Genomic DNA, 18,458 nt, shown 5'->3' with positions numbered 1-18,458 from the left:
ATTAGTATAGTGTACTCAGAGAGGATATGGGTAAAAATTAAATATGAAACTTGACACTGAATAATAATGTTGGAAATGAAACTAATATTTATTTTTCCATTCAGATGCTCATTTGAGAGAATAGAGAAAATGGGAAAAAAGACATAAGTTCCACTTGTAGTCCCCTTAACATTTCTGTGTCTTCCCTTTCATTTTTATGCATAGGTTTTTAAAAATAGAATTTAAACATTTTGTCTTTATAATTTTTATCTTTTTTCACTTAATATGTAATTTGTGTATTCTGTAATGCTACTGTATTAACATCATTTACATGTTTCATAGTAGTAGTCTAATGGGTGAACTGTTGTAGTAACCTATGATACACCTTGAGACATTTGGGTTGTTTTAAAACTTTTTCTCCATTATAAGTAACAAATAATTCCATAATTTACATTTTTACATGAGTCTTTCTTGTGTATTTAGGATTTTTCCTGAGACTTACCAAAAGTGGAATTAAGGAACAAGATTTTTAGCATTTTTATTCCTGGGGTTAGCTGAGAATAGTTTTGTCTGTAGTGCCAGCAAGGGATGATGGCGAGCACAGTTCATCAGCCCACCCCCGCCCCCCACCTCTGCCTTTCTCTGCCACCCAGATATTGATGGGTGCAGTAGGAAGGACCTTATCCAAGGCCACATAGCCAGACTGAGACCCAGACCCAGTTCCTGGGTGGATTTCCTTCCCTCCGTACCATGATTCCTCACTCCTTTATTTAGCAACCAATAACTAATAGCTCAGTTTGGTAGAAATGGTAAACTGAAGTTCAGTCCCTAACCTTAACCTTAGTGAAGAAGGCTCTCTTTGCTCTGCTCTAACCTCAATGATACCTATAAGGTCTTTTTTAAGATTTTATTTATTGATTTGACAGACAGAGATCACAAGTAGGCAGAGAGGCAGGCAGAGAGAGAGAGGGAAGCAGGCTCCCCACAGAGGGGAGAGCCCGATGCGGGACTCGATTCCAGGACCCTGGGATCATGACCTGAGCCGAAGGCAGAGGCTTAACCCACTGAGCCACCCAGGGGCTCTTCTTGAACCATTTCCTAAAGGTTTGTCTTGATTGGTTCTAATCCTGTACCCTTTTGAGAGCCTTACCTGTGTCTCTTCAATACTAATACAGGATTGTGTTTTCTCAAGATGTTGGCTGAGTGTGTGTGCAATGCCTGGTGTAGCTGGCGTTGGGTTTAACTATATGCTTAAACTCTAAGCCCTGGATGGGCTATGTCTGACACCAGTTTACTCTGAAGGACACAGGGCAGTAAGACAGCATGCCAGGGGTTGGCTTTAGGCATGAGTCTTCTGTGGGAATTCTTGCAACATTCCCCACAGACCACACAGATAGGTGCAGGAGCCACCCCGACCTAGGAGCCATAAGAGACCAACCACTCCCTCTTAGAACAGTCCCCTGTGTGTAGCATCCCCATCTTCGCCAGGGACAGGGCCCAGCAACAGGACGGACATTATACGTTCACTCGCAGCCCTCTCGGCTCTCACCTCAGACACAAGGTGCCACCCAGGCAGTTTCCAAGAAGCAGGCTCACCTGGCCACACAGCTGATGGTCCACTTTCATCAGGTTTCCAGGGGAGCCAAGCTAGAAAGCTAATCCAAGGCCAGTTCTCCAAACTCCTCTTGCTCACAGCCCCTTGGGTCTTTCATAGTTATGGTTCCAGTTTTTGGCAGTGACTTACTTCATTTTATAAGGCTCCTGGCTAATGACTGCCTCTGTGGAAAAGGTAGTAATAGTTCAGATATTTTAAAGGGCAGGATGGAGGCATTTCTGTCTGGATTAGGTGAGATTAAGACCATCACGTAGCCTCCAAAGTTTTACAATTATGTGATGGATTGGAGAGCTTTTTTAAAAATTTATTTGATTTTTTAATTTTTAAAAAAAATTTATTTATTTATTTGACACACACAGAGATCACAAGTAGGCAGAGAGGCAGGCAGAGAGAGGAGGAAGTAGGCTCCCTGCCAAGCAGAGAGCCTGATGTGGGGCTCAATTCCAGGACACTGAGATCACGACCTGAGCTGAAGGCAGAGGCTTAACCCACTGAGCCACCCAGGCACTCCTGGAGAGCTTTTTTTCTCCTTGACCCCAAACCAAGTGATGCCATAAATACAGCAAAACTATAAACTCATTAATGAGTAGCTTTTTCAGTCTTGTGGCCAAAACTAGTTGATAAAATTTTCTTTTTTACCCTTTTTTTGGGGGGAGCTGTATAACTACAGTCAGCATCATAGAATTGATGGGCCTGCTTACTAATTATATTTTCTGTATATTGATACTCTTCTAGATCCAGGGAGAGTACTGCTTACATGACCACTTGTGAGAGGGAAGTTTGAAACTTGAAGTGTTTGAACTTGGTTGTGCACAGAACTGCTCTTCTTGTCGAGTTAGTAGTGGCAGGTGGCCCAGGATTCTGTGTGCTCATGAACCCTTAGGTACGGGCTGTGCCTCAGAGTTCAGGCAAAGAATTTATTTTTGTTTGTTCCTTCTCTCTTGTCTGATGTCAGCCACATCAAACGGAAAAGATGGACCTGGTGTGCGCGGTATATCTGAGCAGTTTGTTTACAAAGGATCATGCCTCTTGGTCATGGTTTTCAAATAATTTTATGTTGAGTTGGTTGTGTGACAACCATTTGTCTTTTGGGGATACTTCATTTGGAGTTAGGAGTGACCAGATAGATTTCTCCTAGATCTTTCAGCTGCTTGAGTAAACCCATCTTAATATGAACCAGCTTATTTTCCCCAGATCAAACCTGTGCATTCTGGAGAGTAAAAAATACAAAAATTAAAAATGAAAAGGTCAGCAGATAACAGTCTCTTCCTTTTCATCAGTACATCCTGGACAACAACCAAAAATTACATCCTTGGCTACTTCAGGCCATGTCTGGCCTGGACTGGGCAGTCAGTCCAGAGGGGGCTTAAGAATTCAGTTGTAATTCACCCTTACCCTCAATTTAATGTTTGACTCTTCTATAGCTGTTAGTTGCAGTGCCAGAGCACAGTGACAGTTCTAGCTGTCCCACTGAAACACTGGCCTCAGTGTTTGGTTAGAAATGGATTCATGATAGGGAAACAAGCCTGGGTGGGTGCGTGGGATACATTTTATTTTAGGGAAGGAGTGGTCAAGTTCCAAGACAGTGACCCTGACAGAAGGCAGGAGGAGCAAGGAAATTGGGCTTGGGGATAGACAGAGGCAGGCAAGCTGGGACCTAAGCCTGGAAGCTCTTCCTTTCTTCCCTGTTCCCTATCATACCCCTCTTTGTGGCCCTGTACCTATCCCACAGGTGAAAGTTGGCTATCATAGGCACTTCTGAAAGTAGATGTCCAATCTGTTTCTGGGAGAAATCAAGATATAACTGTAAGGAAAATGGCTCAACCATGGAAGTAACCAAGGAAAGGGGCATTTTGAAAGTAGGTAATAATACAGCTTGGAAGGGCTTTTAAAAGGGAAGAAATATGGTCAGTGTGCCTTTATACAGTTCCAAGTTTTCATGTGTAACTCTGCATGTGTCATGATACAAAATTATCAAAACTATTACCGAATAATGAAAACAAATACTAATATTTGAGTACTTAAGTGGAGCAATATACTGAAATACTGAACATTGGTTATGTCACTAACTGTATCCATATTATGAACATTTTTTGTTAACCTGCCTCCTTCTTCCGTCTTATTTCCACCCCAGAAAATATTTCTATGAAATTGTAATTAATGTAAGTAAAGTATTTCACAGTAACATACTTTTTAAAAAAGATTTTATTTATTTATTTGACATAGATTACAAGTAAGCAGAGGGGCAGGTGGGGGGCGGGGAAGCAGGTTCCCCACCGAGCAGAGGGCCCGATGCAGAACTAGATCCCAGGACCCTGAGATCATGACCTGAGCCGAAGGCAGAGGCTCAACCCACTGAGCCACCCAGGTGCCCCCAGAGTAACATACTTTTTAAAAAAGTGTTTTGAACACTTCAAAGGAGATGGCAAAGGACATTTTAAGGAATCAAATTTTGGGCCTTCTAGTGGAGTAAAAACTCTCCTTTGTTAACATCTTTCGTTTTGGTGCTTAATATTTCTATATTTTGGGTTTCAAAGAATCACATCACAAGTGATGTATTTTGATAAGTTAGATACATGGTCACATTGATTTAATCAATTTTTAAGATCATGTTGCACCAGTGAGGGTACCATTTATGACAGAGATGAAAGCTTTGTGAATGTGTATCTAATATATCAAAATATATAAAGTGTTAGAAATTCAAGAAAAAATGGGGCAAAACATTAGTGGGAGTCTTAATACACTATTCTCAGTCACTTACAGGCAAATCCTCTGGGCCGCATTTTCTAGTCCTAACTCAGAAGTTAGAAATTAATAATCTAATAAATCTGAAACATTTTAAAATTAAACACTGAAATAACTTTGAGGTAAAAAAATAGACACTAGAATTATAGGTCATTTAGGATTTAATGCAGTGAGAACACTAGTAAGCTTAAAAACAGGGAATTCAGATGAAAATATGAGCCCAAGATGCTAGACTCAGAATAAAAAGCCAAATGTCCAGCACACTAACTTTGCTGCTTCCATCAATTAAGGTCAAGTGATCTTGTCCTTCTCCCAGAGCATTCCTTAGCCACTTATTCCCACAGGCACACCTGTGACCTTATCATTACCAGTCACTTCCTCCCCTTCCTAATCACAGTCTCAAACCATTCTGCCGCAGCTTGGTTGGGATTTCTGGTTGAAGCCAGGAAAAGGAAGCCTCTGGGAACTGGAGAGAGGGAGGAGCTTGGGAAAGTGGCCCCAGTGCTGGTTGCAAGCTTCTGAGTTCATATGTGTTCCTATTCAGCATACCGAAGAACTGAACAAAATGATAGACTACTGCCTAGTTTCTGGACTGGCTACTGTGTAGTGCACGAGCACAGGAAAGATCCAAGTAGCTCAGCAAAAGCTTTGCAAACTGAACTGCCATTGGAATGACAGCACACAGAGGACAGGATGGGCCACGTGACCCGAACTTATCCAGAGAAATTCTCAGCTAAAACAAAAATACCAACATTCTCCATAGAAGTTAAGACCCAGAATTGCATAATATTTAAAATGTTCAGAGTACATTTAAAAATTACTTAGCATGTGAAATACCAGAGAAATATTCACATGAAAAGAGACAAAGTATAAGTTTATGTAGATAACGTGAAAAATAAAATATTAGAAAGCAGAACAAGCAAAATTGATAAAACCAAGAACTGGTTCTTTGAAAATACCAATAAAAGTAGACAAGCCTCTAACAACTGTGAATTATAAAAATAAAACAAAAAAGCCCATAAACATAAAGCATCATAAGTGAGAGGTTTCTATGAACCAATACAGAGGTTTTTAAAGTTATACTAAGTACAGCTGTATGCCAATATATTTGAAAATTTAGATGGAATGGATAACTTTCAAGGGAAATATAAACTAGCAAAATTTACTCCCCAGGATGTAAGCTCTGTGCTACTGTGGTAGTCATTCCCAGTCCCTGTGCCGCATGTCTACTAACAGGTCGGGGTGGCTCTTCTCCATGCTCACTGCACTCTGGAATCCAAGCTGATGAATAAGGTTCTAGCTAGGTCACTGCTGGTCACATGATCAAGCCTAGATTATAGGAGGGTTAACCCTAACCCTAACCCTATTCCAGGGAAGGACAAGGAATATATGTGAACAATGAAACTCTCTAATGGCTTAAAAGTGAATCTAACCATAACCCTGAAATAAATGGGAAGGATTGTTTAACATCTACAAAGGGAAGGAAGCTAGATGCAGGAAGGAAGGAAAGAAGATAGGAAAGAAGATAGATGCTGGACCCCAAAGCTTTTATGGGTGAGTTCTATCAAAATTTCAGGCAGCAGATTGCTCTGTTATTTAACTATTCTAGATGTTACTTTCATCTATTTCATGATTTCATGAGGCCAGAATAACCATGGTGCCACTGTGGAATTTTTAGAAATACTGTTATGAACCAATCTCAAACAGGAATAGAGACACAAAGATCTATATTACTTACTAATAAAATATTAGTAAATTAAGCCATTTAAAAAATGTACCATGAATAAGTACAGTTTATTCCAAGAATGTAAAGAAATATGGTTAAACAGATTTACTAATACAGTTAATTACAATAATAAGTTAAGGAAAAACACATTTGATTATCTCAATGGGTATAAGAAAGACATTTGAAAAACTCAACATGTTGGGGCACCTGGGTGGCTCAGTGGGTTAAGTCTCTGCCCTCGGCCCAGGTCATGATCCCAGGGTTCTGGGATCGAGCTCTGCATTGGGGTCTCTGCTCAGTGAGGAGCCTGCTTCCTCCTCTCTCTCTCTCTGCCTGCCTCTCCTCCTACTTGAGATCTCTATCAAATAAATAAATAAAATCTTTAAAAAAAAAAGAAAAACTCAACATACATTCTTTGTAAAAGGTCTTAGTAAAATAGTAATGTAGTGAAAAGTTCTATAACCTAATCAAGGCAATTTAAGGTTAAAAAATGCTAGAAGCATTTAATCCATATTCTAGCCAGTGTGAAAAGAAGAAGTGATATAAATATTCAAAAGGAAGAGAGAAAATTATCATTATTTGTAGATTACAGTGTCTACCTAGAAAACTTCAGAAGAGATCAATTGAAAGCCTGAAGTAATAAAGTTTAGTCTGGTGTCTAGATACAAGGTGTAAACATACATGTATCCACAGATGTCCTACACACTGGCAATGACCAATTAGAACATGTAATGAGAAAACCCATTCAAATAAAATATAAATATCATTTATAATCTATCAATATTATAAAATATCTAGGAATAAACAGACAATAGCTAAAGCCTTTAAGTGTGCATGGTGAGCAATTGAAATCTAGTTTCATAGCACATTGCCAGTCTACTATCAATGACTAGAGACCTCATGCTGTACAGTGTGTCCCCACAACCTACGCATTCTGCTTCTGTGTGTTTGTTTATATTCCACATATAAACGAGGTCATGCAGTTGTTTTCTTTCTGTGTCTGGCTTTTTCATCAGATGAATGGGAAAGAAATTGGCACATTTATTCTTAAGTTGTACTGTACTCCATGGGAATATCAAAGAAAATTTTGAAGGGAAAAAGGATAATAAACATACACCGTGGATGGGAAGCCTGAGTGGCTCAGTCGGTGAAGTGGCTGCCTTTGGCTCAGGTCATGATCCCGGGGTCCTGGGATCGAGTCCCGCATTGCGCTCCTTGCTCAGTGGGGAGCCCGCTTCTTCTCCCTCTGCCTGCTGCTCCCACTGCTTGTGCTCTCTCTCTCTTTGACACATAGATAAATAAAATCTTAAAAAAATATACTGTGTAATTAGCCAGCTACAACAACACAGTAGTGGGACCTTCATAAGCAAACAATTTAATGAACTATAAAACGGGAGGCAAAAACAAACTCATGTATATATGACAATTCAATATTTGAAGAGTAAAATTTCCAACCATTGAAAAAACAATGAAGTATGCTATGGACAGTGGTGAGTAAATAGCCAGTCATTTGGGAAAAATAGTTGTTATCCCTATCTCCACATCCTATCCATAAGTCAGTTCCTAAAGGAACCGGAAAGGGATTATGGCAAATTGTCGGAAAATGGTTTTCTAGTATTTGGGTGCAGAAGGCCTATCTTAAACTGACACTTTGGACATAAAACCTCAAGAGACCAGGCTATATATTAAAAAAAAAAGTACATGGTACCAAAGTCAAAAGTAATAAAATGTTTTCCAACAGACATTGAGTTTTCTTTGCACTTTGTTCCCAGCCACCTGGTTTCCCAACTTTGAGACAACTGTTTTGTTTCTTGTAGACAACATGTGAAATGATGATTAAGTAAAATATGATTATTAAATAATGATGTTATCTATTAGATATTAAAGAGTTATGTAATACCAAACACCATAGAATTAAAAGTCAGAAAAATGTGACAAAAATAATTGTTCTTTAAATTTTTAAAAAAGATTTTGTTTGTTTATTTGACAGAGATGACAAGTAGGCAGAGAGGCAGGCAGAGAGAGAGAGGAGGAAGCAGGCTTCCTGCCGAGCTGAGAGCCCGCTGCGGGGCTCCATCCCAGGACCCTGAGATCATGAGCTGAGTCGAGGGCAGAGGCTTAACCCACTGAGCCACCCAGGTGTCCCCAGCATGAAAAAATGTTGTAACATATATGGTGGATAAAAAATTGATTTCCATATGTAAGGAAATCTTACTAATTAATAAGAGAAAAACCAGCACTTTTTTATCAGTACTATATTCAGCTGCAAGCAACAGAAAACCAATCACCAAATACATGCAAATTTAAAATATATATTCTCTCAGATCTGCAGAGTTCAAAGATTGGCAATAATACTCATTATAGGGGCGCCTGAGTGACTCAGTTGTTAAGCATCTGCCTTCGGCTAGGGTCATGATCCTAGGGTCCTGGGGTGGAGCCACGCATCGGGCTCCCCGCTCATTAGGGAGCCTGCTTCTCCCTCTGCCTCTGTGCTTCATCCCCCGCTTATGCTCTCTCTCTCAAATAAGTAAATAAAAAATCTTAAAGAAATAATACTCATTAGAGATATTATTACACACTGTTCATGGGCATTCAGTAAAACCTCACTAGAGAGCAATCTGATTGATTTTATCAAAGTTTTAAATGGGTATATTCTTTGTTTCATAAATTCTACTTTTATGATTTTGACTTGATATATATACATACACAAAGATATATATACATTATAGAATCGCTTTGTAGCAGCAGATAATTGTACATAACCTAATATCCACCAGTGAGAATTAAATAGCTGATTGTGCACACAGTATAATGCTGTTGTATCAATGTGGAGATTTTCAGCTACAAGCAGAGAAAAATGGCATAAACTAAAAAGTGATTCATTATCTCATGGAATATGGAATCTTAAGATAGAGTAGCTCTAAGGGTAATTAAATCTGTAGCTCACTGCCATCATCAAAGATCCAGATTTCTTCTACGTCTGTCATCTTCAGTATGTCAGCTCTTTTCCTGATTGCATTCAGCAAACATGTACCAGGCACTAACGGACTGTAGCGATACAATAATAGGGAAAAATGGACAGTTCCTGCCTTCATAGGTATTTACAAAAAATATACTGGATGTCTGCAAAAGATAACATCACAGTATGTGTTATCATTTATGAAAAAGATTCATATAGATGCAAACACATAACAAATCCCAAGCATTTTGTGAATATGTTTACTCTGTGACATTTACCAAGCGTTAAGTACTTTACATGGATTATCTCATCTCATCCTCACAATTCTTTGAGGTGAATATTATTATTGTCCAATTTAATATATGTGTAAAGTGAGACTCTGAGAAGTTGAATCACATGTATATTAACTGGTAGATTCAGAATTTGAACCCATGTTGGTTTTACTCAAAATCCATACTCTTAACCACTATATAAATAACATTACATAACATTAAATAAATAAAAAGTCTAAAAGGAAATAGACCAAACTTTAAAATCATTTTCTTTAGAAGCTAATGACTTGAATGCAGCTGACAGACACCATAAGGGTTGGGTTCCTGGGTTTCAGAGGCTGTATAAAATTTAGTCATGCTTCAGGATAGGGCCATGTGTGTGTTTATGGAGTGAAGTAGTAGTCAAGGTCATTGAACTAAAGTAGGGCAATAAAACAAGCATTCATTCTAGTATTTATGAGTCATTCAAGCATATATATATGTTGGAGTTTGCAGAAACAATGGTGAGCAAGATGAATAGGATTCTTATGTTTGTGGAACTTACAACGGGAGAAGTAGGCCGAGGCCAGATCATGCAAGGTCTTTGTAGCCATGTTAAGAAAGAAAAGGTTTATTTGGATTTTTTTCTAAATGTGCTGAGAAACCCTTGGTGGGTTGTAAACAGGAGAATGACTTGATCTGTTTTCTGTTTTGAAAGGACCATTCTGGCTGTTATGTTGAGGTTGTATTTTGGGAATAAGAACAGAAAATAAGGTGAGCACTTAGGAAGATATTGAAGTAGTTCAGGAAAGAGTTGGTAGAAGCCTGGATGAAGGTTCTAGCAATGGAGATAGATATATTTCGAAGATAGAGCTGAGAGTGCCTGATGGTGGATCTGTTGTGGGGGGCAAGGAGAAGTGAGGGATTAAGGGTAACTGCTAAGTTTCTGTGTTGAACATATGGATGGATGGTGGTGTCATTTATGGTGATGAGAAATATTGGGGTGGAAGGAACACAGTCTGACAGATACTGATTTCATATTGGATATGTTGAGTATAAGGAATTTGTGTATGGGTTTAGTAGGCAAGTAGGCTATATTGTTACAATGCTCAGAATGGGCTGGAGTCCTCTATTTGGGAGTCCTCAATGCAAAGACAGTAACTGGAGTTATGAGCAAAGGTAAGATTGTCTAGGTAGAGGAGAGAATGGAGAGCAAGAAAAGAATTGAAGAAAGAAAAGAGTTGGACCTCCAGCAGAACTGAGAACAACAGTTTCCTAAGGGGTTGGTATCCAGATGCTATGCTGAGAAAGGCCACTCATGACTTCCTGCTCCCTTGAATCCCATGAATATATTTTAGTCATAATCTTTCTGAATCCACTGCTACATTGTGATACTACTGTCCACTCCTTCCAGTGAAACTAGACTCCCCAGGTTTTCCATTCTCTCCTTCTAAGTATGTTTCTTTGCCCTTTACCAGACACCTGAAACTTTATTGTTCCTCAGGAAGACTATAGAATTACACTCTGTGTTGAACTGTCAAGAACAACTTCTAGAACTGGGAAGCTGCTTGCTGATTTTGGAGGCTGTTGGTTTCAGAACTTGATGGAGGTGAGGGAGAAATCCAGACAGTTATCTCAAGAAAAGGAATTCCAGTAAAGATACAGTAACGAGCAAGTACAAAGGCCCTGAGGTGTGAATGTGCTTGGTGCATTTGAAGAACATTTCAACATCTCCCCAAAGAGTCAGATTCTGGTTACGTTTAAGGCAGAGCCAGCATAAGCAGATACATGCAACATGGACTATGAAAAAGAGGAGTCAAGGACAACTCCAAGGTTTTCCAAAAAAGTGCACAGGACAAACTTGCCATATACTGAGGGAGGACAGGTTATGGGAAGAACAAATTTGGGGAGGAAAATTAGGAGCTTGGTTTAGAACATGTTAGATTTCTGGTGCCTAACAGACTTTCAAATGGAGATACTGGGCAGGCAGTTGGTTGTAAAGGTCTGGAATCCATGGGACAGAGACCAGCTGGAGGTCTACATTCAGAATTCATTGACTTACATGTGGTATTTACAGCCGTGGGACTGAATAAAGCCACCAAAGAAATTCACTGAAGAAAAGATGAACAGGCCCTGGGGATTTTAGGGACAATTTTAAGGAGAATGGAATGATGGACTATATTAAGTGCTAGTTTTCCCTTCTACCTTCCCTCCTTCACTCATGACTCTATAAATGATAAAATGATACAGCCTTCGTGTGCCCAGGCTCAAGCATCAAACATCTTTCCTATTTTTCCTCTCTCTCCCCTAAATATATACTGTAAACCCGAGGCACTGTTCTAATCTGGGCCCCACCCTCCAAGGGATCTTGACCAAAAAAAGCATAACATAACCCATACAGTAAATCTAACCCATACAGTAGGGCCAGAAACAGCTAAGGCAATCTAGCCTGGGGAACAGAGCACTTTCCAGGGATGACAATAGTTGCCATCAGCTCCCTGGTGTCCTAATTAAGCTCCCTGACTAAAAATTGCAGCCATTCAACTTTAGGCTTGATAGAACCAACTTTTCCAAAAGTGGTAAGGGATTGTCAGGCAGTAGTGAGGGCTTTGTGACTTTCAAAGTGATGATTATATCTTTCAAAAATTACATTCTTGTTCTCGCTTTGAGATGCCGGTGAACACTGCTTGTGTGGTGTGTGTCCTACCTCATTGATACCCTCCAGTGGAAATAGCTACAACACACACTTGAAATCTCACAGTCACATAATCAACCATTTTACTAAATACAAGCAAATTCTCATTCACATACAGCTAAAGAAAACATTTTTCCACATTGCATTACAATGCACAACAAAGTGAGGGAAAGTTTACAGTTTTTTCTGGAACAGGAGACAGTCTAATCCAGCATGCAGTGGTGGTCTTTGTTACAAGTTAGTTGGTCTTTTCTTTGACCTATGTAGTAAAATAGCTTCTAAAGCTTTATCCATAGTATTGTATTAACACCTGATTTTTTCACACTTATTCTCTAAAACCCACTTATTGCAGTGACAACAGCACTGAATGCTACTAAAATGATTTTTAAAATTTCTAGAACTTGTTTAAGTAATTAAGCTCAGCCACCTTTGCTGGATCCTGTGCTGAGTATCTTTAAACCTGCCTTAAAAAATGCAAGGAATGAGAACAGTATACATATAATGTATTTTAGACAAGAAAACTGTAGAGAAGTTTTGTTTTTATCCTTTTTTTTTTTTTTTTGGAACTGACAGATTCTACTGGATAATCTTGCCTTTGGAATCTTCTTACAGTAGTTGATGAAACTGCATTAGTCCCACTGACCCTCTTCTATTTGCTTTCTGAAACCACAATCCGCCCAAGCTGGTCAGGGGAAGTGAACGCAGAGACGATGGTTGGTTCACTTGTAGTTGATGCTGTAGGTTGGTCCAAGGTGGTTTGTTTCCATAATTTTTGTTATTGGGCTGCTTCATTCTGGCTGAAGTAATTCCCAGACATTCAGATTCAGTCACGTTCATACCGAAGTTCGACATTGTGTGTCAAAGCAATTTCCCATTGTCAGGCTTTCCTGTCACAATGGATGTGAGAAACATGACTATTCTGAATTGTTTTCTTACTGTGAAAAGTATGGCTTTTGCCTAGCTCAACTGGCGACAGTCCAAAGAATAATTTAAAGCAGGACTTCTCTTCAAGAAGATCATGGAAGCTTAAGCCAACCGTTTCAGTTTCCTGATGCATTGGATGTCTGTTCACCTGAGAAGTAAGAGCTGACTCTAGGGTAGACAAGGACCCAGTGTAGGTATATGGCAAACAGGCGGCTAAGGTCATTGTGAGGTGAGTATTTTATCCCCAGCCCACTCCCCACTGCTGTATTTGGTTCCTTGCAGGAATATGTCCACTGTGTTTCAGTGATAAGAACACTTGGAGCCCACACAGTTTTGATGTGTTTCGAGTGTGCAATGAGTCTCTCATTTAAAGCCCTCTTGTCAGTGAGACCTGAACTGGCTTTACGTTTCGGTCCGTCCCCAGGTTCCCTCAGGACTGTAGCTGAGTCGTAAGCAATAAGGAAACATACCCTAACATGTAGAGAACATTTATTTACAGTCATATCTCTTCCAAAGTAAACAAGTTAGTGACAGTTTGTTCATCTGACAGCAGGAACAAGCGAGGAGTCAGGAGACCTTCCCCTTAGCCAAGTGCATCTCCTGCTTCTTAGTTTACTCGTGTAAAATTCGTGTAAAATGGGGAAGAAAACCTCACAGGCCTGTTGGGCTGATCAGTAACTAATTCAAGGGACTGTGAGGTGTGGGTCTCAGTACACGGGTGATTAGCAAACGTTTGCCTCAGGGCTCCTTTCACAGGCCGCCCCTGTACACAGCTGCTCGGCCCCTGGAGAGGCGGGCGGGTGAACTCCAGGCCTGGGACGAGGGGACAGAGGGATTACAGTGTTTCTTTCTTCTACGTACACGGTCATCTATTCCGTCACACGGGGGTGCGCTTTCTGGAGTGTGGTAGGAACAGTATGTATAACGGCCTCCCTTCTCAGAGCCACACTGATTTTACTAGAACAACAGGCCTTAAAAGGGTCTTAGTGAATAGCCGCTCTGTGCCCCTCGTTCTACAGACGAGCTGTTTAGAAGCCAATTGGTACCTTCTAGCCAAACCCAGGGCGCACACCGGTGTAGGGATTCTCACTGATCACGTTGATCTCACAGTCGTTTTAGTTCTAATGGTTTCCAGTGGGATCCTTTCCCCCCTTTACATATTTCTTTATGTTTGTGACCTATGAATGAGCGGAAACACCAAGAGATAGTTCTCCTGTCTGAGGGTGTATTTTTCTGGAAAAGTTTCCCCGGACCTCAGCCCCTCGACACGCGGTTCGCAAAGGGCACACGGAGCAGCCCCTCAGTCATATCCACCCACCCACGGCCAGTCAGACGCCCCTTGAGGAGGAGGCTCACTTGGTATGTAACATGGAGGTCGAGTCCAGTCGGTGACGCAGGGATTCTCTTCGTTGGGATCGCTTTGCAGTTCAGGTGGGAGAGCACGTTTCGGGACCCAGACAGCTGACTAGCACAGGCATCTCCGCTCTGATTTGACAACCTCTTCTGAAGAGTGAACCACGTTTGGTACAAATCCACTCTTCACCCCTTCCCATCCCTCCTGGATTGTAATATCCCCCCGTTTAACCAGCTCATATATGTCTCTTGTCAGGTCTGTGAAGGCTTTCTCCACGTTAATGGCGTCTCGGGCTGACGTCTCAATGTACTTCATGCCGTATGCAGCAGCCAGTTTCTCTGCCTCGTGGCGAGTCACTTGCCTCTGTGTATCCAGGTCACACTTGTGACCTACCAGGACAAATACGATTTGGTAGGGCTGAACGTGTACTTTGGTCTCTTCTAACCACTCATGCACATTCTGGAAGGACCTGCGGTTGGTAATGTCAAATAAGAGCAGACCACCTACAGAGTTCCTGTAGTAGGCGCGAGTGATGGATCTAAAACACAAGAAAGAAGTAAAGCATAAAGGCCGTGCCCAAACCCCTGTACTTCCGTGAGCTCGCGCAGTGCACTGACACAGTCCTTTAAGCAAGAGTGATCTTTTGTTTAAAGAATGGAATGCGAATGCCATTCTGTAATGAATAACCCGTGAATTTTCAATTGGGCAAAACTAAGAGACAGCATCTTCTAGAAATAAACGCTCACGGCCTTCCAGGCATTTTCTCTCAATTCAGGTAGAAGTACAGCTTACTGTCCCACCCTGGCAACACGGGATTCCCAAGTCACAGGTTATTATGAAGTAGTTGAAACAGAATTTAAAAAGATTAGAAATGAATTTATGGTAGTTGACAGAAAATGTTTATGAGTATATATAGCTGTATTGCAATATACTCCATTTTCCCCCAGGTAACACTTCTTATTTTACTCTAACAGGGTCCTCCATCTCTTCTCTGAGGAGAAACATGCTTTGTTTTTTATTTTCTAGGCCATGTGGAAAGGGGAAAAATCAGAATGGTCTGCGGTGGTGTCGAGCAGAGTGACTGTCAGCCCCATTTCCTGACACACTTCAGAGAGGCTGAGTCAGGAGCTACCCCTGGGAAGAACTGCCTAAATAGCAAAAAGTTCCCCTTAAACTGATAGAACTTATTTAAAGCAGTGTGCTGGGAGTATCTCTAAAACCTAAAGGTTTAGGTTCTAAAACATTTGCTGTACTTAAACAGAAGAAACCTCTGATATTTTAACTTCTTGGTTTGAGGAGCGCACATAAGTCACAGTACTTGGCTTAGAGCATATTAGAGCTTAGTGGAGGGTTAAATTGTTGAACAATTTGCCTCTACCATCACTTGTTTTAGACTACTGTGCTTCTTGATCTACATCTGTTTTTAGGTTTTCTGTCTCCTTGGATGAAAAAGTTAAACAATGAGGGACTCAACAGCTTAAGGCTTAGGACCAATGGCCCAGTGATAAGAGAACAAGCATTGTCCAGGGAATTAGATTCCAAGTTAGATGATAGTAAGAATGAACGTTACCAGTGACTTCAAGTCTCTAAAACCAGGCAAATCAGCCCTGGAGACTGGAAGCATTTCTAATTCTCTTATGTTTAAGGGTTCATGGAGAATGGCAGGTGTAATCAGAAAATTCAATGTGAACAAAGGTTTTGATTTGTGACTAACTTGGTTCAGGAAAACAGTCAACAAGCTGTAGATCCCTATCAAAACTCTTAAAGACATTATTATATTAGTGGTTTGTAAGTATTTAGAAAGGAAAAAAGCCCTTTCCAAACACAATATAAGGCTACCTAAAAATTAAAATTCCCATTCATCAAAAACTTTTCTTGAAGTTCAAAGACAAATGACAAACCAGGAAAATATTTTACAACATACATGACAGAAAAGGGTAATAATCTATTAAAAAACTCTTTCAAGTCAATATCACCCAATAAATAATAAGCAGTGGATATGAAAAGGCTGACCATAGAGACAGAGATTCCTGTCAACATATAAAAACCCTTTCTTCACTTCTAATACAAGAAATGCAATCACGAATTCAGAGTTGATCCTGTGCAAGGGTATGTGCCACAGTGTTGTTTGCAGAAGTTGGGGGTGGGGTGGGTGGGGCCAAGTTTGTAGTAAACTCTTCTTTCTACTCTTCTTCAACTACCTAACCAGTATTTTCTATGCTCAATTAGTGTTCAATAGATAAATGAATAAATAATGACAGACATATTTGAAAATGAATAAAGGCGATTGAGTCCTTTTGACCTAATTCCTGCTGCCATATGCGACATTAGCTCAACTTGATCTCTCCAAGTTTTCTGTGTACGCTGCTCTGTCACTTGTCTTTACACATGCTGTTTCCTGTCCCTGGGCTTTTCCTGTCTTGGCTTGGGTAATCCTCTCCAGGCAGCTTTCTGTATGTTCCGACATATAATTACACATGATGCATAGTACAAGGGAAAACAAAGGGTTGTAGGAGAAAATTATACCTGTTCATTGACTACTCATTATATGCTTAGCGTTGTAGTAGGGTGTGGGCATCTGAATATGAACCACACAGTCTTTTGTATAATTACTGTTTATGTATTTCCTTCCACTATGCCAGCACAGAAGTTCTAAAAGGGAAGGGCTCTTGTCTGTTTTGTTTACAAGGCATCCTGTTGTGTGTTTCCTCAGGCTGTTTCCCCAGAAACAAGCCCAGTGCCTGGCATGTAGTGGATGATTTCCGAATGTGTGCCGGTTGCAAGAAGGAATCAATAATCCGTATCTATTTCATATAATTACGATTATCTCTATATCTCTATATCTGTCTCTATGTCTATAAGTAGCTATCTATCTGTGTATATCATCTGTCTATGCCTGTCAGTTTTGTAAAGATGACCTGGAAACAGTTTTGAAAGTAATGTAGCATAAGGACTGAGATTGATAAATTCCAGCTAGTTTATTAGCCACCAAGGGGCAGATCGGTGGAATTGTGGTGCAAGCAATACGTATTATTGACTGGCCCTCCCTGCCAGGGTGTTTCTTTCCCGGCACTGAACTCCCGGCTAGCTGAAGGTGGGCTTGAGCAGAAATCCCCAGACCCTTGGGATCGTCCCTACGGGGGCCGACAGCAGGACCAGGAAGTCCTCTCTCCCCAAGGGTTGTGCAAAGCCGAGTAGACCCTCCCACTGCTCGCGGCCCGGCTGCGCTCCCCACCTGAACCTCTCTTGACCCGCGGTATCCCAGATCTGGAGCTTGATGCGTTTTCCTGGCTCGATCTCCACCAGACGGGAGAAAAAATCCACCCCCACGGTGGGGTCCGAAACCTGGGCAAAGCGGCCCTCGGTGAAGCGGCGGATCAGACAGGACTTGCCCACCGTGGAATCCCCGATGACAATGAGCCGGAACTGGTATAGCCAGATGGCCTCCATGGCCGGGGCTCAGCAGGTCTCCTCGGCCCGGGCCGGCCGTGGGCGGTGAGAGGGGCGCCCAGCCGAGGCCTCGGAGAGCGTGGCTTGGTCCGGATCTAGATCGGCCGCGAGCACATCGCTAGCCTGGGAGCCCGAGGCGAGGTAGGCCCCGGCGCGGGGAGAGCGAAGGAATGGATGCTGCGCTCGCAGAGGTGATGAAATGGCAGCAGCATCAGCACCACGCACTCTGACTCATCACTGACAACCGAGTTACTGTAATCCCGCGCGTAGACGCGACTGCCGGGGCTGCCACACTGTCTGTAAAAGGAGCGCACACAGAAACAGCCGCGGGGGTCGGTGGGGAGGGAACCCAGCGCCTTCCTTTCCTTTCTAATTTCTCCACCCACCGCCCCTTCTCAATTAACTTTTTTCTCTATCGCCAACTAGCAAAAGGAATACCTTTTCATTCAAACTAGCAAAACAATCCAAAAATGTACACAAAAAAGTAGATCCATCCTTATTAAGATATTAACAGCTTGGGATATATTCTTTTACGTGTATTGCCAAGCAAATATACATACACATAAAAATGTATTGCTATTTGGTGTCACAAAAATTGAATAGAATTGGACCATTACTTTAGTGTTTGCTTTTTGCAATTAATAAAGAATCATAAATATCCTCCATTTCCAGCCCACTTTCCTTTTGCAATGACAATGCTACAATAATGATTCTAACTATAGTCACACATACGTTATTTTGGTGAGATAGAGTCTTCCAA

General features: G+C 41.2%; 1 protein-coding gene across 1 annotated transcript; it reads right to left on the bottom strand.

Annotated features, from left to right (window-relative positions):
- Positions 1 to 14,099: 14,099 nt before the first annotated feature.
- Positions 14,100 to 17,969, bottom strand: RAB39B (RAB39B, member RAS oncogene family). Its single transcript, XM_082716677.1, has 2 exons — positions 17,484 to 17,969; positions 14,100 to 14,786 (listed from the first exon to the last, which is right to left on the bottom strand). The coding sequence occupies exons 1-2, from the start codon at positions 17,696 to 17,698 to the stop codon at positions 14,360 to 14,362; spliced, it is 642 nt and encodes a 213-aa protein (XP_082572803.1). The 5' UTR covers positions 17,699 to 17,969; the 3' UTR covers positions 14,100 to 14,359.
- Between the last annotated feature and the right edge of the window lie 489 nt (positions 17,970 to 18,458).

This window comes from Mustela nivalis (genome assembly GCF_964662115.1).
Source record: "Mustela nivalis genome assembly, chromosome: X".
Taxonomy (NCBI): Eukaryota; Metazoa; Chordata; class Mammalia; order Carnivora; family Mustelidae; genus Mustela; species Mustela nivalis.
Note: the sequence above shows the minus strand (reverse complement) of the source record. Positions and strands in the feature narration are given on the sequence as shown.

What these genes read in the sequence shown, in the direction of transcription:
- RAB39B (XM_082716677.1), bottom strand. Translation starts at nt 17,698, where the DNA reads ATGGAGGCCATCTGGCTATACCAGTTCCGGCTCATTGTCATCGGGGAT. An exon ending in GCGGGTCAAGAGAGGTTCAG is followed by an intron (nt 14,787 to 17,483) that starts GTGGGGAGCGCA and finishes CTTGTGTTTTAG; the next exon opens with ATCCATCACTCGCGCCTACT.